This window comes from Aquarana catesbeiana, linkage group LG04, assembly GCF_042186555.1.
Source record: "Aquarana catesbeiana isolate 2022-GZ linkage group LG04, ASM4218655v1, whole genome shotgun sequence".
Classification (NCBI taxonomy): Eukaryota; Metazoa; Chordata; class Amphibia; order Anura; family Ranidae; genus Aquarana; species Aquarana catesbeiana.
The window spans coordinates 660,542,401-660,569,874 of record NC_133327.1 but is presented as its reverse complement, the minus strand read 5'-3'; the positions used below and the strand labels follow the sequence as shown (position 1 = coordinate 660,569,874).

The 27,474-nt window shown below is 42.4% G+C and overlaps 2 protein-coding genes across 4 annotated transcripts in view; one reads left to right on the top strand and one right to left on the bottom strand.

The window, feature by feature from the left end:
• Nucleotides 1-2,293, top strand: part of FBXO11 (F-box protein 11) — a 133,270-nt gene extending 130,977 nt beyond the window's left edge. For all 3 annotated transcript variants that reach the window (XM_073628521.1, XM_073628519.1, XM_073628518.1), the window contains one exon: nucleotides 28-2,293. In XM_073628521.1, the coding sequence (XP_073484622.1) occupies nucleotides 28-157 (130 nt within the window). In that variant the 3' untranslated portion in view covers nucleotides 158-2,293. The remainder of the gene's footprint in view (nucleotides 1-27) is intronic.
• On the bottom strand, nucleotides 1,407-27,230 carry MSH6 (mutS homolog 6). Its single transcript, XM_073628517.1, has 10 exons — nucleotides 26,912-27,230; nucleotides 21,937-22,136; nucleotides 18,408-18,571; nucleotides 11,551-14,086; nucleotides 6,542-6,813; nucleotides 6,268-6,385; nucleotides 4,846-4,935; nucleotides 4,463-4,617; nucleotides 4,182-4,381; nucleotides 1,407-1,591 (listed from the first exon to the last, which is right to left on the bottom strand). Exons 1-10 carry the CDS (start codon nucleotides 27,109-27,111, stop codon nucleotides 1,519-1,521), a joined length of 4,008 nt encoding a protein of 1,335 aa, XP_073484618.1. The 5' UTR covers nucleotides 27,112-27,230; the 3' UTR covers nucleotides 1,407-1,518.
• Nucleotides 27,231-27,474: the final 244 nt, after the last annotated feature.

The window sequence follows — 27,474 nt, the reverse complement described above, 5'->3', positions numbered from 1 at the left end:
CTAACACTGTCATTTTTCCTTTTGCAGGTTCTTCTGTGATTGTGGTGCCGGAACACTGTCTAATCCTTGTACATTAGCTGGAGAACCCACTCATGACACAGATACATTATATGACTCTGCTCCACCTATAGAATCTAATACATTGCAACACAACTGAACTTATTTACAAAAAAAAGGGGAAGTCCTGCCATTCTAACTGTTATAAACTTTTTTTTTTTTTTTGTTTGGGAAAAAAAAATTAAAACAAAACATTGCCCAATTCTGGAAGACTGATGTTGATTCGCGCATACTCCACTTGCCAAAAAAGGAAGTAGAAGAGGCAATATGTTGACTCAGGATGTAAAGGAAGAACTGGGCATTTTGTTTTTCTTTTTTATTTTAGCATTACTCAAAAGACTTTTGGAAGGACAGAAGTGAAGAAAAAAAAAAAATAATAAGCTACTGTTTTGTACAGACGCTGCCCTCTGCTGGTGTTCCTATAGGCAGCAGCTTAGAGGCAGCCACCTTTGCAGTAGTTCTATCCTGTAGACAGGCAGCATTTGTTGTTGCTGCTGAACACACACGGACATGGGTACCAATTGCTTTTTGTAACATGGTAAAATGTGAGCTAGCACTTCTGCATTTCTTTTGATTTTTTTTTTTTTTTAACACGTATTCAGAATGAGATATTTTAATGCTTTAATCTCATGTAGTTTTTTTTTTTCTTTTTCCCCATTTCAAGCACAGTTTATTGTACTTGAACGTGTCCTGTTTTGTTAGCCCACCATAGCATTGCTGTAAAACTGTACTCATGTCCCAGTATCTATGTTCTTTCTATGAAAGAGGAAAAACACTAATCTTAATCCAGCAATTTTTCTGGTATCCTTTTGGAAAAGTTAGAATGTTGTCTCCTTTCCTCTCGTACCCTCCCCGTGACAGTCTTCATTTTACATATTGCCCCGGACGAGGACAGTTGCGTGAGGAGACGCTGAAGCTGCGAGTGTGTATGCTTCCATCACTCCCCTATCCAATGGGGCGGGTGTTGACTTTGGTTTAAAGTTTACTGTAGTCTCCTCAGATTGCACCGGTTTGTTACTGTTCATTTTTTGTTTGAACAGCCTGGAACTTGTATACTGCTGGAAATTATGAGATTTCCTGCTCTTTATGAAGCTGAGACTAGCATATATAGAGTTTCATAGCTTTTGTTTTTTTTTTTTTCCTTTTTAAATTTTTTATTTTTTTTTTGGTTTCTCCCCCATTTATATGTATTGGTGACAGTGGGTAATCAAACAGCCTGAAAGTGTATGCATGTACCATAACATCTAGACTTAATATATTGTGGAGTATTCAATAACCATTATGTAGAGGGTAGGTATGAAATAAAAGGGGTTTAATTTCCTAGGAAAGAAAAAAAAAAGGAAATATGGTCATTTTTAAAAAATAAAGTTTATTAGATCATAATGTGTGAAAACCAGCCTTGTGAATAAACACCAAAAAACACTGTTGTATTTTATTTAATTTTTTGCTTTTTAAACAAGTTTAAAGCATTTCCAGTAGTTTGTTGATCGCTTGCAAATCCGAAGTATGTTCATCCAGCAACGTGTTCAACTGCCTGTACAGAAAGAAGAAAACAACTGTATTAACAAAGATGAAATGGTTCTGTTTTGTGAGGGTTATGTTTTTAAGACTTCCTTTAAATAAAATTGTTTTTGATCTTTCTTGAAAATGTTAGTTGCCTGGCTGTCTATTGATCTTTCTTAAATGTGTTAGCTGCCTGATTGCCATAATTAACCAATGACTGAGTATGGAGATGAGTGCTGGCTGCACTTCTTCCAGGTCTGAAGAGATGGCTAGGCAATTAGTATTTTCAGGTCAGCATTCCATATTTCCTTACCATCTAGTTTACACTAGAAGCTAAAGTCCTGTTCTACATTCTTGTATTGATTTATTGTTTACTAAAGCCATGTAGATGAGGGGGAGGGGCTACTCTGACTATCTTCAAAGCAAATAGTGCACCCCTACCATTTAAAAAAAAAAAAAAAAAGCTAACTCAAGTGGGACATTTCACAACCTTAAGGGTACAACGTTGGGGGAATCAGTTTTACTTTTGTGGATGGATACTTTCTATGCCATTTTCAATTGCACAGTACATTCATAGACGCTTAGATTAATTGTCAGTATTCCCAAAATACAGGTCCATCCCCAGATTATTCTGTTATAACCAGCTCTAATTAAGCCACATTCAACCGTTCTGACTTGTTGCTGTGCAATTTATGTGCCCACTGAGATGAATAAAATAACTTCTTTCACCATATCTACATGATACTCATAAAAAAAAAAAAAAGTGTGTTTTGATTCATTGTTCTGCATCTCACTTGTGTGAAAAACTATTCTAAGACGCTACAAAGATCCATAGGGACATCCTCTGGTGGATATCAGTTTTAGCCTTATTCAGGACTAACTTGTTTATATGAAATCAAGAGAAGGTTTTGCAGAAATTTAGATATAAGCTGGAAAATTAAAACTGCCGTTCTCTCTTTAGCTGGATTTGTCATTTATGGTGACAACTTTTCCTTTACTGCTCTGTCCCAGTTCAAAAAAAAAAAAAAAAAAAAAAAAGCAGCTTTGTTCCAAATACTGTCCATCATTCAATCCTGAATGATCTTATGTATACATATTGGTTTAACCCACTAGCTGACCTACACACTGTAGATTTGCTGCATAGAATATATATATATATATCACACCTGTGATTCTGCATGTCCATGGGGGGCGGGGCAGGGCGTGCACCCACCCATGTCACTACAGCACATACCAATCACTGGATCCTGGGCTCTAAGCATCCAACCACAGCTTTATGAATGTAAACAGAGCTGTGTTCAGGGGAGGGAACTAGATCACCAGTAAAAGTAGTACACACATACTTAACCCCTTCCTACTAGCACCGTGTGTGTATATTACAGTAATGGCAAACCTTGGCACTCCAGCTATTTTGGAACTACATTTCCCATGATGCTCATGCACTCTGCAGTGTAGCTGAGCATCATGGGAAATGTAGTTCCAAAATATCTGGGGTGCCAAGGTTCACCATCACTGCCATATTATCACTACTAATGCCACTGGCAGCCAGTTCCCATCAGATTGCAAGTCCCATTATAAGTTGCTGATTGCCACGCTAAAAAAAAAAATTCCAGTATATATGTACAGAATAATTTGTAGACACCAACTTCCACGCACATCACTATATACTTGCTGTACTTTTTTTTTTTTTTTTACCAAAAGCATATAGCAGAATTTTAGCGAAAATATATATATATTTTTCATCTGATTTGTTTAAAGCATAAAAGTAAAATTATTTTTTTTCAAAATTGTCAGTTTTTGTTTAAACCCAGGTGATCAAATGCCAAAAGAAAGTTATTCGTGTGGGGGAAAAAAAAAAAATAATTTGGGTACAGCATTACATGACCATGCTATTGTCAGTTAAAGAAGTGCAGTACCAAATAGAAGAAAAATGGCCTGGTCATGGGGGGGGGGGGGGGGAGAATCTTCTGTAGCTTAAGTGGTTAAATAGCAGCAGCACTGCATCATCAAATATGATTCAAGGAGAACTCCATGTCATATGCCTAACCTGAGGACCTCTGGAAAATGCAAGTATTAATTATAATAGATTGTGGGGCATGCATTAGGGTTGAGTGGATAAGTTTAATTCTGTTCACAAATTTCTCCCCCATATGGCTTTACTTTTACAACCTGCGCTCTTCAATGATGCACGCAAACTACAGTAACTCAGGAGAAGACACATGTTTTAGTTAGCAGATTGTGTGATAATGAAGGGTTGGTGTGGCTGCTATTTACATAGACATACAAAGTGTAAATCTACATACATTTACAGATTAGTTTCATATATCTGTCAGGTGTCTATATTGATAACACCATAAAGGCTCACTCTCACATGAAGAGCCACCTCCCTGAAAACAATCTGCAGGGGATCACTTTATTTCAAAAAAAGGGACAGATAACACCCTGAAGACCAAGTACTGCATAGCCTGCATTTACTTACTAGAGCACATTTAGTAGTGGTACTGCCCCACAAAAGCAACAGCACATTTTATTTTTTTTGCTGCAGCATCTCTATAGCCATGACTGGCTGTAAAAGCACCATTTACTGTCCTTAACCAATCCCTTCAACATTACCAACCTACCTGAATATCTTCACAGACAGCATGATGCTTTCAAACTCCCTCGCTTTCCTGTGACCACTCTGAATGATATCGTCTGGTATGTTAGCCAGTCTTGCTGCATTGAATCCATAGCTTTTTGGACATGCCCCCTGGATAAACTTGTATAGGAAAGTAATAGTCTCCTGGCTGGGATCTTCACACTCATTTTCAACCATACAGGCCTAAACAAGAACAAAAATTTAAAATGGTAATAAAGATACGCAGAGAGGTTCTCCCTTAATTTGGCTGCAGATTTCACTCACCATATGACCAAGCCGTACGGCGGGTGTGTGGGAGTAATCCTCCACCAATGAGTGGTAGTGTGTGGAAAACAATGTGCGGCATCTGATCCGTTCAGAGAGTTCTTTTACGACAGCACTAGCTATAGCTGTTCCATCAAATGTAGCTGTGCCCCGACCTGTGGATCATAATATAATGTCTTATACGGGAACTCTGCTCTCCACTTGGAAAGAGGTCAATAGAACCAATATTCAAGTGCACCTTTTTGACCATGCTTCACCCATAATCATGGTGAAACGTGGGCAGAGTTTGCACTGGATAACAACAGCATCAGGCATAGTGCAGCAAATTATCAGAACATTTTCATACCACTTGGGGGAGAGGGAGAATGCCAACAATGACCTACCAAGTTCATCCAGAAGCACAAGGGAATGTTCTGTTGCATGCTGAAGTATACTGGAGGTTTCACTCAACTCCACAAAAAACGTACTTTCACCTTAGGTGGGGAGAAAAAAAAAATGCATCATTATAAAAATGATCAAAAGCATTATGCAAAAAAGTTAAGTTTCTACCCAAAAAAAAAAAGGGAGGGGGGGGGGGGAGTACACAAAAGAGAAACCATTATGAAAAAGGGAAGCAGGCTGTGCCAAATAAGATTCAATAGAAAAAGGTACTAGAAAGCCTGGGGCTGTGCTGGCTATAAACTGATACAGAGAGATCAGAACTGCTTGTTGAGAATTATGTCATCAGCATCACATGGATTTCAAATTGCTGCAAAATTAAATTAAAAAAAAAAAAAAAAAAAAACATTTTTAATCCCGCAGCAGAAGAAATATTTAAGTCGCCCATGTAGCCTAAATCAGGCCCCTAGATACTATAAAATTAAAAATGGCCAATCACCCTGAATTTTTTATTTTAAACAGAACTAAACTCAATTTTCAGTCCTTATGGCTGCTAACATCATTAAATAGATTAGTAAATATAATATACTATGCTGTTTGAGGCTGGGTTCACACTGATGTGAATTGGATGTGCATTTCTCTACCTACAATTAGCATGACTGGCTCTCAATTGAGCCGGTTCACATATCTCCACGGCAGCCGCAGTCCGAATTGAAGAAGGGTCTTCTGGTCCATTTCAGCCAAAAATTCGGATCGGATTCGCACCTGAAACAGTGGACACCGGACCCGCTGCTGTGAGCTGCGACCGCAGCTAGTATGAACCCAGCCTCAAACTAGAAATGCTGGGGGGGGGGGGGGGGGGTCAAAGTGATTTCTCAACAAAATAAAGTATGGAGACATGGATGGACTGAAATTGGTTAGTTGCCTTGCATATTAAAAATTAATGACAAACTAAAAATGCTATGGTGCTCAGATACAGGTAAATAATAACTTCACTTTTGAACTACAAGGGCACTGGTTAGCGCTCTCATAGTCCATTGAGCTTCCTGTCATCATCAGAGGTACGGGCAGACAGCCAACACTGACAGTCTGCAGGAGCCTGACAAAAAAAAAAAAAGTAAATGCACATTTTTTTACCTGCAAAAAATGTGCATTTATTTATTTTTAAAGGTGAACTTATTTCTGCTTTAAATAAATCCAGCCTTGGTCACAGCCATATTGTCTATCCTCTTACATTTGCAGGGATCTAGTCTACTCTGTTCAGACACGGCCTCCACCACCTTTACCCACCCAGCATGCACTTCTAATGGGACTTGACAGTAGCGGTATCCTATATTTTTAGATAAAATTATATTTATATAATATATTGTGGGTTATTTAATAAATGGAGCTGTCAAAGAACCTGTGATGTGGGTAGAAGGCTTTACCTGACATAATTCTGTCTGATGCTCCCAGTCTTGTAAAGACTCTGTCCACTGGAGTCAGTCTACAAACCTCAGCGGGTACATAACATCCCAGCTGTGCCATAACCACCAGGAGACCGGCCTAGAGGGCAAAAATAAATCACAAATCAATATTTACACACTCCATCTGTTCCAAAGCTTGAAAACATATCTATTATCCCATTTATGTTTTCTTGTAGTATTATTACACAAGATTGTATTTTAGTAGCAATGCTCTGTGTATTAATGCCTTGCTTACTTGTCTGAGTAGAGTGGATTTCCCACCCATGTTTGGACCCGTCACAAGTACACAGCTGGCGCCATTATTGTCCTCATTGCAGTCCTCATCCTTGCAGCCAATCACAACATCGTTTGGAATAAAGTCATCTCCAAAAAAGGTTTTTGTAATACAAGGGTGGCGGGACCCTCTAAGCTCCAAATAAGGCGACGTGTCATCAGGCAAAGCTACAACGGGTCTACAAACTGGTCCATCACCACCACGGCTGTACTGAGCAAGACACATGAGGACATCTGCAAGAAGAACGTGTAAAGTATAAGCCTAATGCAAATATCTACAATGTCTTAATTTGTACTGACAGCGTTTTCTTTTTTTTTTTTTTTAACCTCCTCCCCCATGTTCCATTGCTATCTCAGGCTTCCTCCTATGGCTAGGCTCACAATAATGCGTTGCAGAAAACGCCGCAATCTGTGTGCGTTTCCCACACTGCATTCAAAATGACACTGCCCTTGTGATCTGCAGCGGGTGTCAGTGCAATTTTAACGACGCCCCAAATGCATATTACTGAATCGAGATCGGTCCCAGGTAACAGGGGAGCGGCACACTGGAGGTTTTTCTTACATTCATAGCATAGAATATATGAAGGTAAAAAACCTTCGGCCTTTAAAACAACTTTAGGCATGCTGGCGGAGTTGGCTCCATACCTACTGAGGAAGTCCTGATGATTGGAAGTAATGCCTATAAGGGGTGGAGAGAGGTGAGAGATCTGTATATGTGAATGGATTGCATATACTGGAGAGCATTGTGGCCATCTATTGTAATGTTTTTGTGAACATCTTTATTTTAAATATATGTTGTGCCTATGCCTGAGCTGAATGTGGCATGAGCGGAAGAGTGTTGGAGGAGCAAAAGATCTGTTTTCATCAGTAACATCAGCCGGTTGGGGCAATAAATGCTGTTTGACCTGAGTTTATCATTTGACGTCAAATGCAGAGGTGAGCAGATTGAAGTTCTCACTGGGTGGGGGGGTGCATGTTTATTTTTTATATGGTGTTTAAGAAGAGGACTTTGGAGTTGCACAATTTTTTCACTTGTTGGAAGACACACTTTGTTTTTTGGATTTGTGGACATTAATTCGTTCATGAAGGGAAATGTATAACACTGCGCTAACCCAGTAAATGAGAACAGCTGCTACATAGAATATTACCAATATTCTAAACATAAAAACAAATTTAGTGCTAATAGTTAGTAAATCAATGGTGTTAACCACAAAAACACATGGGTGTGACTCATATCACACACTGGACAAATGCAATATGGTAGTGTCCAGCTATCAAACACAGCAAATAGGATGGGATCTGGGCGGGCCACTATGTGTATGTGGCCCTGCCCTCTTTTCTTAAGCAGCCCAATCATTGGCTGCTGTGTCCCACCCACCCCGGCCAGGTCCCGCCCACCCCGACATTAAGCTCAATTTTGACAGCTCCTCTGTTAGTTTCACACACAGTTTACACTCGGCTCAGTGTGAAACCTGTCAGTGCCAATCAGTGCCACCGTCAACCAGTGCCACCGGCCAGTTCCAAACCAGTGCCACCGGCCAGTTCCAAACCAGTGCCACCGGCCAGTTCCAAACCAGTGCCACCGGCCAGTTCCAAACCAGTGCCACCGGCCAGTTCCAAACCAGTGCCACTGCCAATCAGTGCCGCCAACCAGTGCCACCTGCCAGTGTCATCTGTCAGTGCTACCTGCCAATCAGTGCCACGTGCCAGCGCCACCTGCCAGGGCCAACCAGTGCCATCTGTCAGTTCCAAACCATGGCCACGTGCCAACCAGTGCCACTTGCCATCTGTCAGTTGCAAACCAGTGCCACCTGCCAGTGCCAAACCAGTGCCACCTGTACTGAGGACATCAAGTGTGTGGTAGAGTGACAGGAGCAAGCAGGGAGTGGGTGAGGGTTTTTTTTTTTTTTTTTTAAATCGGCATAAAATATCGGCCACAAAAACCGGCATCATATATCGGCCGCCCCAATTTCTAAATATCGGTATCGGCCAGAGAAAAAACCCATATCGGTCAACCTCTAGTTTTTAACCCCTTCCCGCCCTTTAAGAAGTTCTAAATGGCAAGAGGCCAATCACAGCAGTCACATGATTGGAAACCTCTCGATCGCTAATGCGCACCAGGAGCTTTCCGGTACCCGCTGGTTACTGTTCCGGGAGCGTGCACTGAGCACAGTAATGTGTTTACTTAGGACGACAGGCAGGAAGTTGCATAGCAGGCAAGGTTGAAAAAAGACAAGTCCAACCTATGTGTGTGATTATATGTTAGTATTACATTATATATCCCTGTATGTTGCGGTCGTTCAGGTGCTTATCTAATAGTTTTTTGAAACTATCGATGCTCCCCGCTGAGACCACTGTCCATGGAAGGGAATTCCACATCGTTGCCGCTCTTACAGTAAATAACCCCCTATGTAGTTTAACCACTTCAATACCCGGCTATAGTAAAATGACGTCCTCTACTTTCAGATATCATTCTTTGCAGCTGGCGATTCTGTGCACGATAAGAATGATCATAGCGGCAGTTCCGCCGCTTGATCGTTCTTATAGGCGACGGGAGGGGACGCCCCCCCCCCCGGTGCTTCTCCGGGCTCTCCCGTGCCATCGGGGGCCCGGAGAAAGAATCGACTGGCACCAGATGAGGATGAAAGAGATGACTGGTGACCAGATGGTCACCAGTCATCTCTGACTGTCGGAGGTCCGGGCGCGACGTTATGACGTCACGCCCGGGTACTCGGAAATAAACAAAGTCGCAGTCACGGCTGTCAGCATGATAACGGTGAATTTTTTTTCCCCGATCTCATACTTTCCAGGACCTGTCACATAGATTCCTATTACAAGGGATGTTTACATTCTTTCTATCAGGAATAAAAGTGATAAAAAAAAAAAAAAGTGTAAAAATAAAAAAAATTTTTTAAATGCCCCTGTCCCGGGTAGCTTGCGCTTAGAAGCGAACACACACGCAAGTCCCGCCCACATATGTAAATGCCACTCAAACCACACGTGAGGTATCACCACATGCGTTAGAGCGTGTGCAACAATTCTAACACTAGACCTCCTCTGTAACTCTAAACATGTAACCTGTAAAATATTTTTAAAGCATCGCCTATGGAGATTTTTAAGTAATGAAGTTTGGCACCATTCCATGATTGTGCACAATTTTAAAGCGTGACATGTTAGGTATCTATTTACTCAGCATTACATCTTTTACATTATACAAATAAATTGGGCTAACTTTACTGTTTTGTTATTTTTTAATTCATGGAACCGTAATTTTTTTTTTTTTAAAAAAGGCGTTTGAAAAATTATTGCGCAAATACCGTGTGAGATAAAAAGTTGCAATGACTGCCATTTTATTCCCTAGGGTGTCTGCTGAAAAAAACATAATGTTTGGGAGTTCTGAGTAATTTTCTAGCAAAAAAAAAAATGATGATTTTTACATGAAGGAGAGAAGTGCCAGAATAGGCCCGGGATTGAAGTGGTTAAGATTAAACCTCTTTTCTCCTAATTTTAATGAGTGGCCACGTGTCTTGTTAAACTCCCTTCCGCAAAAAAGTTTTATCCCTATTGTGGGGTCACCAGTACGGTATTTGTAAATTGAAATCATATCCCCTCTGAAGTGTCTCTTCTCCAGAGAGAATGAGTTCAGTGCTCGCAACCTTTCCTCATAACAAATATCCTCCAGACCCTTTATTAGCTTTGTTGCCCTTCTTTGTACTCGCTCCATTTCCAGTACATCCTTCCTGAGGACTGGTGCCCAGAACTGGACAGCATACTCTAGGTGCGGCCAGACCAGAGTCTTGTAGAGCGGGAGAATTATCGTTTTATCTCTGGAGTCGATCCCCTTTTTAATGCCAACATTCTGTTTGCTTTGTTAGCAGCAGCTTGGCATTGCTGAGCCTATCTATTAAGACCCCCAGATCCTTTTCCATCCTAGATTCTAGAAGTGGCCAAGGTGACTCTGCAGATTGAATTTTTGGTTTATGGTTTACATCCTGTATATACAGCACTGTGTTCTGGCAGTAGGACTGAACTTCCCGTACCACTCCTAAAGCAAAACAGATTTGGGCTGAGTGCTGCCCAGCCATTCACAGGGAGCTTTGTATATTTTTATGAATACATACAAAGCTTCCTCTGGTGAGTAGAGGATAACACGATCTTCACCTCAGCCAGAGGAATTTTTGTATTCATTCCTAAAAAATACAAAGCTCCCTGTGAATGGCTGAGCAACACTAGATTCAGCCTGGGTTCACACGTGCGGTGCGAATTGAAGCTCAGGTTTCACTGCGAAGATAAAAATCAGTTGTTCAGAGGTTCCTCTGCGTTTAAGCTGCGGATCAGTGAGCAGGGAGAGGGGGGAGAAGTGTAGTGAGCAGAAGGAGAGAATTTGTGTTCAGAACGGAATGCATCTGCGAATCAGATGCGTTCCCATAGAAGATAATGGGCTTGTAATTCGCACCGCAATGCCCAGAAAATGCACACATTTTTTGTGCAATGCGAATGCAACACACATATGTGAACCAGATGCATTCAAATGAATGTATTTTAAAATGTCCTGCGAATTGGATGCGGTGTAAGCCGCATCTAATTCGCATAGGTGTGAACGGGGGCTCAATGTTGTCCTGGGAGCAGGTCAGGACGTCCCTGTCCTATTGCAGGAATACAGCGCTGTATACTGTATATTGCTGAAGCTTTATACAGTTTAAAAAGCACTCACAGCTGCTGAATCCACTTGCAAAGGCAATAGTTTGTTTGGGATTAGCTTGGTTCAAACTATTGCAAGTTCACTAAATCTGAAGATCAGCTTTAAAAAAAAAAAATTCAGCCGCCTCTATCGGGGGACTTGATCATTTTGAATCCAGATTTTCACAGGAAGCAGACTCTGCTTATGTATTTTTCTTCACGATAAGCACAACTTGACTTGTTCAGGTTTTGGACATGTTTACATGAGACAATTGAGAGCAATAAACTCACCGAGCACAGCAAAGCATTCCACGGCTGTCTGCCACTCTTTGCAGTTTTTATCAAAGTTGTAAAACAACCTCCTCATGCAATCTTTTAGTGCTGCGTCCCTTCGCTCTTCTGCATTCACCAGCTCACCAAAAAGCTTCTCAATGGTCTTTGTCCAGTAACGTTTGTAGCCCTTCTTTGTGGATTTGAGCTCGTACTCCTCTGGCAGATTGCGCTCCGTTACACTCTCTGGCATTTCCATTTGGTAGCGATTCTTCGCCGTTCCCCAATACACTATATTTTTACACCCAAGTCTCTTGCGTTGTTTCTCCAGATAGTCTGTAAGATTCTGCTCTGCAGTCTTGATATCTCTCAGTGCTTCATCATAGTCTGGGTCAAAGCCAGCTTTAGGGGTAATCACCCCTGTTTTTTTAGCCTTCTCGTGATCGAATGAAGTGTCCCACCTCTTCAGTTCAGACGATAAGTCTGGGAATCGACCTTTAGGATGTTTATCTTTAAGAGCCACAACCTGCTTGAGGATATTAGACTTAAAATCATCAACGGCATCGTCCATAACCTTGATGACTTCACGCATCACCTTAAAACCTTCCAGAGCAGAAAGGAAATCTCCGATCTTCTTTTTGCTGTATGTAGTCTCCTCGTACATCACCGCTCTGCTGTCCGGGTGGTTTTGGCTTTTCAGTGGTGAGCCAATACTGTGAATTTTGCTCAGAAGTCTCTCCAGATCTGGAAGTTTTTTCAGAAGCTCTCCCACTTCAGTCACTTTTTCTGGGATAGCCATGAGATCTTCCAGTGCATCTAGACGATCGTTAATTGAAAAAGGATTGCACAGGGGTGCACAAAGCCACTGTTTTAAGAGGCGTTTTCCAAAAGGAGTGAAGCACGTGTCTAGTTTTTCCAGCAGTGTACCTTCAGTAGACCCATTGGTCCCATTCTGTAAGATTTCTAGATTGGTTAGTGTTACCCCATCAAGCACCATTCGCTGACTGGTTTTAGCAAAGAAACTGGTTGAGCTTTGGGCCTTTTCAATGTCAACATCAACCGGAACATATTCTTCAAAGTTGCCCATAGAAAGCAACTCCTGATCAATGAGACATTTTTTCATGTAAAAAATGCATGCCCCCAAAGCAGAAAGAGCCAGCTCACTCTTTTCTCCAGGGGTAAGTGCCAGCGAGTCGCTGTCTGAAGTCATGTTCTTAATAACGGGGGGTAAAGTGCCATTATCATGGTCACCTTTGCCTTCTTTCACAAAGTAGCCTTCCTCAGCCAGGGTCTTTAGTGTTTTTGTGCCATCCCAAAACTGGGAGGTAGCTTGCAAACCCTCTTGAATTGCAGTGGACAAACCGCTTTTAAGAACCCTCTTTGTGTCAGATGAAGGGTTGCCTTTTTCGAACAGTATCTGAACTGGAGGAAAGTGTGCTACTAGAGTCCTGAACCTTGAACAATGGCGATCGTCATAAAACTGACCAATGTGAAATTTCCCCACTGAGGTGTCCACAAAGCACACACCATATACTCTCTGATGCCCAGAGGAATCATCTGGTTTTTCCTTAAAGCTCAAAAGATATTTACTATGGCTTTCAGAGGGGCTTCCATCAAGAACACTGTAGGTCTGGGTGCCCTTTGTAATAATTCTACATATTTCCCTCCGCACCACCCGATCAAATTTGGTTGGATGAGACATTGACTTGCAACGCGCTTCCATCATCTCTGGGGTTTCTGTCTGCTCTATCCTGGCTACTTTGTATCCCTTCTGTACCAGAACATCAGAGAATCGGCCAAAAGCAATCTCTGGAAAACCTGAGTGAGCCCAAGTTCCCTTCATGAAGGTCAGGCCCAATTCATTGACGCCAATAACCGCATCCATGTGGTACAGTTCATAGAACTTCCCAACCTTGTAGAATATGACCGTGTCAAAGATCTGAGATTTGAGCTGCCACCATTTCTTCACTCCTGGAGTGCATTTATTGAGAAAATCATCTGGAACATACAGTGTTGTTGGGTCATAATTTTCATCACTCTGCTTTTTGCGATTGCCATCTTTTCTCCGGCCATCCTGCAGCCACTCAAACTTCTCATGTTCCCAAACAGTAACCCCTCCAGCAGCACCTGTGGTCGACTGAGACTCAAAAGATTCTGGGGCAGAGAAGGACGACAGCTTTAGTTTGGCTTCTGCAGATACATTGCTTGTTCTCTTTGGAGTTTCTGAAATCTCATTTTGCAGACTCTTTTTAGAAGCTGGAGTCCTGGAAGTACCACCACCTCGCTTGCGTTTCACAGGAACCTTTACTGGACTGTCTTCCTCCACTTCGCTCTCTGAAGTGATTGTCTCCTCATCTACACCGCTGCTGGCCTCATCACTGCTCCCAGCATCCTTTTCATCCGGCTTGAACTCATCATCAGAGCACTCATCTTCGCTGTCAGACGCAACAATTATTCTTCTCCTCTTGGCCTTCCCATTACTCTTACTTTGCCGAGCTGGACGGTTTGATTTTCTTTCTGGTTCTTCTTCATCGCTTACTGGAGAACTTTCCTCGACCTGGTGAAAATTGTAAAGTCACACCATTATAAAGTGTCTCCAATGAGAACCTCAAAAGTAAGCCAAAACATTTCTGTACAAAGTAGTTGTTACTGTAACCACTTGCCTACCGGGCACTTTCACCCCTTTCCTGCTCAGGCCAATTTTCAGCTTTCAGCGCTGTCACACTTTGAATGACAAATGTACGGTCATGCAGCACTGTACCCAAACTAAATGTATTTTTTTGAGACAGCTTTTTGGTTGCATTTATTCACCAGTTTATTTTTTGCTAAACAACAAAAAAAACTGTTATAAAATGTCTTAAGTATTTTTTCTACCTTCACTGATGTGCACTGACAGGTATTACTTGTGGGCACAAATTGGCAGCATTTATAAGCACTGTTGGGACTGCATTTATAATCAGGACACTGAAGATCGGCGACCTGATTATCAGTGTAGATGTTCCCTGTGTAGAATTGCCGGTTATCGGGTCTCCTCATGCACTGTTAGCATTAGCAAGAGGATTGCTGATAACTGGCAAATCCTGTTCACACTGTTATTGGACACAGCTAGTCATATGGTAACGAGCATGCTGCAATTGGTTCTTAAACCCGATCTGTGATCAGCTGTGTCCTAAGGACACAACAATCACAGATCCCTGCTGATGCATGTCGCAGGCAGCGAGGTCATGGGAGGACATCCATAGGCGCCCTCCCAGCAAAGTGAGCCTGCGGTTGTAGCCTTTTTCGGCTATACCAGGTTTTGTTTAACCACGTTAACCTTAGCCCTAGTTCACACCAGTGCGATTTGCACCTCCGATTTTATTGCTACTTCATTTAACAGAAAACTATGCAAGTCGCAATGAATTCAGAAACAAAAAAAAAAATGTGCATGCTAGCCCATGAACCAAAGGGTCTGCGTTACCATGAGAGTTGGTAGTGCTCAGAAGAGGCAAACATTTGTTAGTTCTAATAAAGTCCCAAGCGTGCAGATAATAAACAATAGTAATAACAAGAATTCCATTTTAGTGCAGGTTCACCCACTTACGCTCTGCGAGATCGCATGCGATTCACACCGCAAGTCACATGAGATGTCTGTGCGATGCGATTTCAGCCAGATAGTATGGCTGAATTTGCATTGCATTCAGATCAAACTTGCACAGGACCCTTTTTTGGTCCGCATCAGAATCGGATCGCATGGGTGTTCACACCCATGCTGTCCGATTCATGTCCGAACTGTCCGTTCGCAGTGCGATATGCGAGCCGAAATGGGGTTGTCATTAACATTTTTTTGACACTCCCAGCAGTTCGCATATGGCAGTGTGAACTGCCGTGCGAGTCAGGTGTGATGCGGGAACCCGCAGTGGAGTTTGTAGTGTTCCCGCATCACACCAATGTGAATGGGCACCGAGTCTTTGGGAGTGCAGCACTTTAACCACTTCAGTCCCGGAAGGATTTGCCCCCTTCCTGACCAAAGCACTTTTTGCGATTCGGCACTCTGTCGTTTTAACTGACAATTGCGCAGTCGTGCGACGCTGTACCCAAACAAAATGGACATCCTTTTTTTCCCCCACAAATAAAGCTTTTTTGGTGGTATTTGATCACCTCTGTGGTTTATGTTTTGTGCTATAAAACAAAAAAGAAAAAAAAAGGGCAATATTTTTTACTTTTTGCTATAATAAATATCCCCCAAAAATATATAAAAAAGAAACATTTTTTGCCTCAGTTTAAGCCGATATGTATTCTACATATTTTTTTAATAATTTATATATATATTTATATTAATTGGTTTGTGCAAAATTTATAGTGTCTACAAAATAGGGGATGTTTTATGGCATTTTATCACTTTTTGTTTTTTTATTAGTAATGGCAGCAATTTGCAATTTTTATCGTGACTGCGACATGGTGGACAGATCGGACACTTGACACCATTTTGGGACCATTGTCATTTATATAGCGATCAGTGCTATTAAAATGCATCGATTACTGTGTAAATGACACTGGCAGTGAAGGGGTTAACCACTAGGGAATGATTCTAACTGTGGGGGGGGGGGGGGGATGGGCTTCAACACAACAGCGATCACTTCTCCCGATGACTAGGAGCAGTGATCTCTGTCATGTCACAAGGCAGAACGGAGAAATGCCTTGTTTACAAAAGGCATCTCTCTCCCCGTTCTACCTCTCCGTGACACGATCGCGGGCACCCAGTCAGACATGGAGTCCACAGGACCCACGGTCACGGAGAACACACGCGCCCGCAGCACCGCTTCTTAAAGGGGATGTTCCTGTGAGCCCTTTTGCCCACCCGTGCCATTCTTACGACGTATATCATCGTGCAGCGGTCAGGAAGCGGTCAAGAAAAAAAATAAATTAAAAATCTGAAGAATCTGCTTTAAAATAAAAATCAGGCTCTCACAATCTGTACACTGCCTATTGACCAGGGCAAATTTTTACAATTCTGATATATACCTGATTTGGCAATAAACATTTGCCATTACTCGCTATATATTTTTTTAGCTGTCTTTTGGCGATCATGTTTTACATTTTAATGCAAACACATCTAAGTGTTAAACCAAAATAGTATTTGTTACTGTGGATAGAAAGAATTGTATAGAGTTGATCATTTGTCACTTTTAAAATTATGCTAAAATTTTAATCCTGATGCAAGATATTTTCAATTTTGAACTGTAATGTGACACTGAAAAAAAAAAAAAAAAAAAATAAAAAAGGGATGGGGAAAATAGTTGAGAAGACATTAGGGGGCTCATTGGGGACAACCATATTTTACTACGTTACTTTAACCAGTTCCATATCGGGCCAATTCTGGCACTTTTCTCATATCTTTTTTGCTAGAAAAATACTCAGAACTCCCAAATAAATATATATATATATATATATATATATATATATATATATATATATATATATATATATATATATATATATATATATATATATATATATATATATATATATATATATATATATATATATATATATATATATATATATATTGCAGAGACCCTAGTTAATAAAATGGCGGTCGTAGCAACTTTTTATGTCACACGGTATCTGCGCAGCAATTTTTTCAAGCGCTTTTTTGGAAAAAAAAAAAAAATAAAGTTTTATGAATAAAAATAAAAATCCACACACACTAAAGTTAGCCCAATATTTTTGTAGAATGTGAAAGATGATGTTACGCCAAGTAAATAAATACCCAATGTTTGCGACGCTACCTCACATGTGGTTTGAATACAGTTTACATATGTGGGCGCGACGTACGTATGCGTTCGCTTCTGCATACAAGGGAGCACTGTAAAATTATTTCTTTTTTGTTTATTTGCATTTTCACACTTTCCCTTTAATTTTTTTTTTTTTTGATCGCTTTTATCCCTATTACAAGGAATGTAAACATCCCTTGCAATAGGAATAGTGCATGACAGGCCCTTTACAGGGGTCTTGCAGACCCCAGATTTCTCCTTTAGCCTGGAAAGCCTGAGAAAAAAAAAAATATATATATATATACACAAAAACATGATCTCAGCCTTTCCAGCTGAATACACAGCAGTGTTTACTGCTGGGGCCGAATGTGATGTCATAACGTTGCGCCCGGCCTCCAAAAAGTCATAGAGACTGGCAGGGACCATCTGGCGGCTCCACTCAAAGTCCAGGACGTCATATGATGTACAGTGGGTGGGAAGTGGTTAAAGCGGACCTTTTCCCATCAGCATGGATCTCTGCACTCCGATAATCTGAATATAGGTTTCTGCTGGCTACATTCAGAATACATATTTGTATTTAACAGCACCTACGAATCCCTTCTGTTAAAAACAAACATTTTGTACAGTGTTTAACCGAATAAAAAAGCAGCACACATCTGTGTAAGGCCCCTTTCACACGATCGGACCGTTCAGGTCCGCCTATCAGTTTTGACGGCGGACCTGAACGGGCACTCCATGTTAGTCTATGGAGCGTCGGATGTCAGCGGAGACATGTCCGCTGACATCCGACCCCGTCCGATCCGCTAAAAGCAGACGGATGGCTCTACGTCCAGGTCCGTCGCTGGCGGATCGGATGAGATCTGATGAAAACAGACATGCTGTCCGTTTTCATTAGATCCCTCCATAGGCGGCGCCTGAAAAGCCCCTCCCCGCTCAGTGAGCAGAGAGGGACCTGTCATCCGCCGGCTCAGCGGAGATCAACGGACTGATCTCCCACTGAGCCGGCGGACCGAGGCAGGCTCCGTAGAAACGGAGTCCGCCTCGTGTGAAAGGGGGCTAACAGTTGGTGGGAGGAAATACACATCTTGATAATTTTTGTCCTGTCAGGTTTATTTTTTTTACCTCCATTTCCTCCTCAGAATCAGAAGGTTCTGTGCAAACAGCCAGTGCCAGTCTCTTGTCCTTTTCCGTTTTCAGTGCATCGTCTGCCATTTTCATTGCTTTAGTTATTTCAGGCCTGGTACTGAAAAACATGCCCCCTTTTTGGGCTTCTGCAGCAGAGGAACCTAAATACAAAAAAAAAAAAAAAATATATGGCATTTAAAATAACAAATGATCCACATATATACACACACACCAAGATTTTAACTAAACATTGGAAAGGCTTGGCATGTTTTTTTACAGTCTGCTCTTTCATTAGTCAACTGGCAATAATAAGAAAAATGTTTATGTGCAAAGATATCGATTTATGTTACCTCCTGAATGGCATATGGTTTAATTATATACACAACACACTTGCACACAGTTTTTGATGCAACCCATCATACCGCTTTCTAGATCTATACATACAACCCCTACAAAATGTACAATGACTATATAAGAAATACTTGTAAAGGATTTGTCCCCCCCCCCCTTTTATATCCCAGATGTGATAAACTCCTAAAACAAAAATATATTACCAAATACCAATTTGGCCAAAACAGCAATATGGAGGTATAAGGTGAAGAGCCGGCAACTCGTCCATCCAAAAAAAAAAAAAAAAAGGTCACTTTATTACATTGAGTGGATTATACAAAGTACAAGGGTTTAGGAGTTTCGGCAATAAGCCTTAATTATGGCTTATTGCCAAAGCACATAGACCACTGTACTTTGTACATTTGATGTAATAAAGTGACATTTTCGGATGGACGAGTTGCCAGCTCTTCGCCTTATACCTTCATATTCCATTAGTGTTGAGAAGACACCGAGGAGGAGCACCATCAGTCCACCTCCGTAGGGAATCTGTCTGGGCGTCGCACTTTTCTTCTCATGGCAAACAGCAAATATATTAATCAGTATTTAAAAACAAAATCAATCATTGGAATGTTGACATAAGCAAAAGAAAAGGCAGCTATACTTCTAAAATGTACAAATATAAATGGTAATACATTGAATATACATTTCGTGAATGAAAATGATAAAATCACAGGTAGAGCTGTATATACAATTATAATAAAATAATTGTTTTAGGACAAGTTGTTGGCTTGTACATTGGCCCATCTGATGCTTAGTGCACAAAATGAGTGTATGTATAGCCAATTTTGTGTATTTTTCTGTACAAACAATTTAGTCTGGAGGGCCAGTTCACACCAGATGCGGTTCCATGCGCTTTTTTTCCTGCACTAAAAATGCATGCACAGTGTATTCCATGCATTCCAATGGCTCTGGTGCACACCAATGCAATCAGTTCCAGGTGCAGAAACTGACTGCACTGGTGTGAACTAGGAATACATGGAAAACACTGTGCATGCATTTTTAGTGCAAAAATAAATAAATAAAAAACACACACAGAACTGCATCTGGTGTGAACTAGCATGGAAAAAGTAAACTAATGCAGCCACCATCTATAAGCTGCAATATCTGAAATATTTCTTAGATTTAACTGGTAAGCGGCAATATATTACAGTTTCATTTCTGGGTTAAGATATACATTACCCTGTGCATTTCATGTATTTTTGTAAAGTGCAGAAGCAACCTTTAAAAGATGCTATATAAAATAAAGTTTATTAGTTATGGCCTTCTGAAATGTGGTACCTTATAAATGTATTCCATGCAAATCAGCTGTTTCCTTGGAGTCTGACATACCTGCTCAAGGGTTTTTAGTTCTATGCAGGAATCCATTAGAGAGATTTCTTCTCACACTACATATAAACAATTTTAAGCCTGCATATCACGGTGGTGATGGCAAAAGGGAGAGGCTTTAGAAATACACATTTGCACCACTGGGCGGTCAATGTTTCTATTCTCCCAGTGCAGACCAAGCTGTCCAAGACATCGCTCGGTCTCCACTAATTATCAGTAGCCACTCCCAATCACATGGCCACATGATCGCTGATCCTTCCCGTCCCTCTGGACGTTTAGTTCCTATTAAAAAGGAACACAGAGGCTGAGCAGGAAGGGGTTAACCAGACAGGTACATGAGGCAAAAGTCCCCACCACCACAAAAACAGAAATCAGCTCTTCCGAATTTTTCAGTGGGGGAAGGCTAGACCCCCTGTCAACTTTTTATCCCCATCTGCCTTCCCTGTTGGGAGATTTTTCTGTGTTTCCTGCTTGGTCACCGACACTCAGCGAGAGGAAATCTCTAGCAGAGCCCAGGATAGCAGTACAAGTCTATCCGAAGCCAAGAAAAAAACATTTTGGCTTTATATACACACCTTTTAACGTTGCAGCTCCTGTACAGGCCGAGTGCAGAAGGAGGGAAACCAGACAAGCCGTGTCCTACGCTACACTAATAAAAAGTAAATCTGCTACCCCCCCCCCCCCTCATCAGTTTAGGCCATAATGTATTCTGCTACTTTTTTTTGTTTTTTTTACCAATAATAAAGCAATAAGCGTATATTGATTGGTTTGCCCAGAAGTTATAGCGTCTACAAAATAAGAGATAGATTTATGACATTTTTATTATATATTTTTTTTTTTTTTAAAAAGCTAATTTTTCCCTCATTTTAGGCCGATATGTATTCTTCTACATATTTTTGGTTAAAAAAAAAAAAAAATCAAATCACAATAAGCATATATTGACTGGTTTGCGCAAAAGTTATAGCGTCTACAAAATAGGGGATAGATTTATAGCATTTTTATTATTTTACAAGTAATGGCGGTGATCTGTGATTTTTAGTCAGGGCTGCGACATTATGGCGGACAGATCACAGATCGGACACTTGACATATTTTTGGGACCATTGACAATTAAATATAAAAATACATTGATTACTGTGTGTCACTGGCAGGAAAGGGATTAACACTGGGGGGGGGGGGGGGGGCGATCAAGGGGTTAAATGTGTTCCCTAGGTGTGTGTTCTAACTATAGGGGGATGGGAGTGACTAGAGGAGATGGCAGATCGCTGCTCCTAGCTAGTAGGAACTCATGATCTGTCTCTCCTCACACAACAGGGGTTTTTGTGCAAATACCCGTCCCTGTTCTGGCTCTCGTGCCCACGACCGCCAGCCATGTGCATCAACACCCCCGCAGTGCAGCAGACGTGCGCCTCCGGCGGCGCGCTTGCACCTGCTATCCGCGCCTAAAGTAGCCAACAACGGTTCGCGGGATCATGCCAGCGGCTGGTCGGCAAGCGGTTAAATCATAATTTTTAAAGAGCAACTGTCATCTTTTCCTCTGACCCGCTGTCGACTCTCCGACAGTCCCATCCACCCTGTCAATGACACATCTAGGTCCCAACGATCAGTAGCTGCCCATCAAGTGACCACTATGCAAGCCAGTCACATGATTGCAGATCCTTCCCACCCCCCTGGCCGCTCAGAACTATTCAAAGTGACACTGAGATGGTGGATAAGGGTTAACATGCTCTTCTCACACCACTGTCTATTGGTCTGCTTATTGACCAAGTCCAAGTGTTTATAAATCAAACTTCAACATTTAAAGAGCTTACCTGAATAATTCTTCACATATTTTACACCTATCCATCCTCTAGTTGGTGGGTCATCAAAGAACTGCACATGAACATGAAGAGACTTGCCCTTTCCTCTGAAATGTGTGTCTTCATTGGGGTGGTTGTAAACTAATGACGGCCACCAGGGGTGACCTGCCATCTTGGCCCAAACAAGGTCACCAGGTGAGAAATCGCAAACACTGCAGACAGAAAAATACATTTCTTATATTAATATGCCAGGAAAAGTGTCAAACTTTTTATAGCAGAACTCCAAGCATAGAAGAGAGAATATAAGCTAAATGCAGTTAATCATTAAGGCCCAGTTCACACCTATGCGAATTAGATGCAGCTTACACCGCATCCAATTCGCAGGACGTTTTAAAATGCATTCATTTGAATGCATCTGTTTAATATATGTGCGTTGCATTCGCACTGTGCATTGCCCAAAAAACAGGTGCGATTTTTGGGCATTGCGGTGCGAATTACAAGCACATCATCTTCTATTAGAACGCATCAGATTTGCAGATTCATTCCGTTCTGGACACTAATTCTCTCCTTCTCCTCACTACACCCCCCCCCCCCCCCCGCTCACTGATCCGCAGCTACAATGGAGAGGAACCGCTAAATAGCTGTTTTTTCTCTTCACAGAGAAAACGGAGCTGGAATTCACACCGCACATGTGTGAACCCAGCCTAAAGTGGTTGTAAACCCTTACATATACCCAGTGAAGGGACAAGCCTTAGGCAATACACAGATGAAACAAATCCTCCTATATAAGTTGTACCTGTGTATATGCAGTCTTCTCTTCAGCCAAAGTCCTGCATTTACAAAGCTTGTCTAAGAGCTCAAAAAAAGAAAAAAGGGGGCAGAGCTGAAGTAACATTCTGCAGAGCTCACTGAGGAGAGCCCAAGAGCTGATTGGAGGGGAAGGGGAGGGACCCCCGACCCCTTTCACACAGGAACAGAGCTGAGGGTGTCAATCAGCTGGAGCTCCCTCCTGTATCACCATTTTTCTCTTGGTGTCGGGAAAACTTGTCAGAAGTGATTCGTGCTGAAAGATGAATGAAGCAGCAGACAAAAAAGTGACATTTAGTGCTCCTAATTGAGACAAGTACACACTATAGAGGGATATGTTTTGTTCATATTTCATGTCTGAGGTTTACAACCACTTTAAACTAGTTGCATTAACAAACAAAAATTATTATTATTTTTTTTATTATTAAAGTATAACTGTGTCCAGAAAGCTGGAGGCGGTCCTCTGCAGGAGACTGACATTGCACTAACAATCTCCGAATCATGGGTGCAATGCTCTGAAGGCTCCTGTGGAAATAAAAAAAAAATACATAAATGCACATTTTTTTACCTGCAAAAACATGTGCATTTATTTATTTAAACAGGTAAACTTAGACTTTAGAGAGCCAATCATCTCTCGGGTGGCAGCTCTGAAAGACATTGAGGAGAAAAAGAATTTTGCAAGTTTTCCTGATTCTCGGTCATAACCCGGTACCCACAACACAGGAGAGTCACATGCCAACAATCACATTCCACCACGCTGACATTCACCCCAGTGACTTTTCTATTCGCCCTGAGAAAATCTCCCTACAAAACTAGGACAGCAACACAAGAACCAAGTGCCCTCCCTTCCCCTTCACTCACTACAGGTCATCCTATTATGTGCACAGGACAAAGCAATGGTAGAGACTGCAGACTTCTATGGAAGAGGCTTTATTTGGACAATCAGATTTGACTCAAAAGAAAAAAAAAAAAAAAAAAAAAAAAAAAAAAAGTAAAAATCTGAATTACAGATTAAAAATGTGAAAGTAAAAGCAGAACCAGCTGAGATTCTAACCATCTATGACCGGCCTATAGAGTGAGGGGGGGGAGGGAACCTATGACAGTGTCTCATCAGACGCAGAAACAGCTAAACAAACGATTCGCAAATAACTAAGAATCCTTCTGCTCATACATTCTATGACAGAAAATATTTAAAGTGGTTCTAAACCCACAGCCTCAGTTCACATACATAAATTGCAGGAAACCCAGCGAATCCCGTATGTTTCCTGCACCGCACTGAAATCACACGCTGTTCACCGCGGGTGTCAATGACACCCCGAAACGGTTTGCAGAACACAGTACGATTCGGATTGCATAGGCACGAACACCCATGCAATCCGATTCCAGTGCACCTTTTTTGTGTCAATGCGGTGCGATTTGAGCCACACAAATTAATGGCTAAAATAGCACTGCATAGACATCGCATGTGATTTAAATAGGAATGCGGTGTGATCTCATGTAGTGTACCGCACATATGTGAACCAAGGCTTACATATACCCAGTGAAGCCTCGGGTGATACAGAGATGAAACAAATCCTCCTACATAAAGTTGTACCCGTTTATCTGCAGCCCTCGTCTGCACACCCATTCTAAGTGCTGGATTTATAAAGCTTGTCTGAGATCAGTGAGGAGAGCTCTGAGAGCTTATTTAATGGGAAACACCCCCCCCCCCCTTTCACACAGCACACAAGACCAAAGCTGAGGCTGTCAATCACAGGCTGTGTGCTGGAGATCCCGCCCTTGTCACCATTGTTCTCTTGGTGTCAGGAAAACTTGTCAGAAGCGACTCATGCTAATAGAGCAATGAGGCAGCAGAGAGAAATTATACTTAGTGCTACTAATTGAGACATGTGCACACTATAGAGGGATACACTTTGTTTATATTTCATGTCAGAGATGAACAACCACATTAAAAAGGTGTTCATTCACGATACAATCTGACTGTATAATCTCTGTAAATCTCCTGTAGGCCTGGACCATACGTGTCGAAATTTGGCCTGTTCAATAGGAGCCTCATGTGTACCCCTGACTGTTCAACAGAAACTGGTGTAATGACCGGCATTTTTTGAACAGTCAAGCTGGAAATCCAGACTTCGATCAGAGCTCACAGCCAATGGCTACAGGTGCCGATCTTTGTATTCTGATGGGGCCCCCTGTCAGAATACAATAGAACAGTGGGGGAGATCCCTGCGTCCCCCCACTTGTGGGGATCTGTTAGGGTTTTGTTTAGCCTGCTGCTTGACCAAAAAAAACTGTAAAATGTATACCCCGCCTTAGATTTACCAAAAACTACATAATAGGGGGACACGCCTTGTCTGTACCCAATCAGGCAGGCCCTTGCCTTACATAGTTGATGGTAGATCTAAATCAGATTGTATCGCGCGCTTTTCACTGATGCCACAGAAATAACACATCACTCCAAGGATCTTCCCAGTGATCACTTCTTTCAATTACAATACATTTTCCATCGTGCCGGAAAAAACATTTAATCAGATATCGTCCATTTTATTGGCCTTTTACAAATCAATGATTTGTATTTAAACAAGTAATGAATCATTATTAAAAAAAAAAAAAAAAAAAAAAAAAAAAAAAAATTGTTCTACGATTAATGCTAGAGATCATTGAATTGAGATTCTGGAGACAAAAGCTGTAATCTTATTCCCAGCTAAAATACGCACCAAAAACAGGACAAGCTGCTCACAATAAGGGCGACGTACAGAAGACGGCGCAGTGGAAAAATGAAGCCGTCGCCAACAGCAACTCGTTGTTTAACACCTTCCTGCCCCGGCCTATACTAAAATGACGGCCGGGCGGGAGTACTATTTTTCTTGGGAGGACGTCCTCCCGGAACGCACTTTTTCGCAGGGCTGTGCATCCATGCAATCTGTCACCGGACACAGCCGCTGACTGATCACTGTACCCGACCGCTGTGACCAATCACAGCAGATCACGTCAATTGTAAACAATGGAGGACTTTCTTCCTTGCCATCCATTGCATACAATTGTGCGGTTAGCTGTGATTGGTCAGTGATCACATGGTAGAGACAGGGCAATCACAACAAAACAATCTGAATGAATCAATTTAATTCAGTAAAATGGTACTACAGATTCCCTTTCTTTGCCCATATTTATGCTTTCACGTCCCCCTCACATGGTTTTCTAATATTGTTGCTCCACATTCCGGCAGTGAATAGCACCACAGGTCCTTTCCTCATACTTCTGCACCACAGCCCCCTCACATGGCAGTAGATTGTACTGCAGATCCCTTCCTCTCACTTATTTCTGCTTCACACCCCCCTCACATGGTGGTAGATGGTACTACAGGTCCCTTCCCCTCCCATATATTTGCTCCACACACCCGCTCACATGGTGGTAGATGGTACTACAGATCCCTCCTTCCCCCATGTTTCTGCTCCACATCCTGCTCACATGGCTGTGGAAGGTACTACAGATCTACCTCCCTTTCTCATTGTTGCTCTCCCCCCCCCCAACAGGGCAGTGAATAGTATTACAGGTCCCTTCCTCTCCCAAATTTCTGCTCCACACCCCCCTCACATGGCAGTAGATGGTACTACAGGTCCCTTTCTCATATTTGTGCTCCACACCCCCCTCACCTGGCAATGAATGGTACTACAGATCTACCTCCCTTTCTCATTGTTGCTCCCCCCCCCCCCCCCAACAGGGCAGTGAATAGTATTACAGGTCCCTCCCTCAACCAAATTTCTGCTCCACACCCCCCTCACATGGCAGTAGATGGTACTACAGGTCCCTTTCTCATATTTGTGCTCCACACCCCCCTCACCAGGCAATGAATGGTACTACAGATCTACCTCCCTTTCTCATTGTTGCACCACACCCCCTCACGTGGCAGTAGATGGTACTACAGATCTACCTCCCTCATTGTTGCTCCACACCCCCCTCACATGGCAGTGAATGGTATTACAGGTCCCTTTCTCATTGTTGCTCCACACCCCCCTCACATGGCGGCGAATGGTATTACAGGTCTCCCTCATATTTCTGCTCCACACCCCCCTCACATGACGGTAGATGGTACTACAGGTCCCTTCCTCCCCCATAACACACAGCCCAGATATGCTGAGATTTGTACTCCTCACACACACTGAAGAGCCCCGCCCGGTACCTGGGGGTGCTGGCCCGGGGGGTCTTCCCTCCATGTTTCGGGGCCCCCGCTGACTCCTTCGGAGGGGAGTTGTTCTTCTTCCCCCCCAGGGAGGGTAGGTCGGCCTCGGTGGGTGAGGAGGACGAGCCGCTCTTGGTTCGGCTCGTGGACAGGGTCGGGGACTTGGCGAAGAAGCTGAACAGAGTGCTCTGCTTGGCCATGGCGGCGGCTCCCCTCAGCTCTCCGGGCTGCCTCACACAGATGGCGGGAAAACTCCGATCCGAGGGAGGCACGTCACTGGACGGATGTGTGACTGGTGTGATCAGCCAATCAGAGGAGGGAAGGGGCGGAGTGCGGCATGCTGGGGGAGCACGTGGCGGGTCAGGGTGGTTGCTATGGTGACGGAGCGGATTTGTTATTGTGGGAAAGTGGGAATTGTTTTACGGCCTTTTCCGGCAGAAAGTCAGGCAGTGATGTGATTGGTCCGCTTCAGAGAGTCCAGTCACTGCAATAAAACACTCTGCATGGCGATTGGCTTCATTAAAGTGTACCAAAAGCAGCATGTTAATAAATTGCTAAGTTCC

What these genes read in the sequence shown, in the direction of transcription:
- MSH6 (XM_073628517.1), bottom strand. Translation starts at nt 27,111, where the DNA reads ATGGCCAAGCAGAGCACTCTGTTCAGCTTCTTCGCCAAGTCCCCGACC. An exon ending in GGAATGCTTTGCTGTGCTCG is followed by an intron (nt 6,814 to 11,550) that starts GTGAGTTTATTG and finishes TTCTTCTTGCAG; the next exon opens with ATGTCCTCATGTGTCTTGCT. An exon ending in CCGTACGGCTTGGTCATATG is followed by an intron (nt 4,382 to 4,462) that starts GTGAGTGAAATC and finishes GTTCTTGTTTAG; the next exon opens with GCCTGTATGGTTGAAAATGA.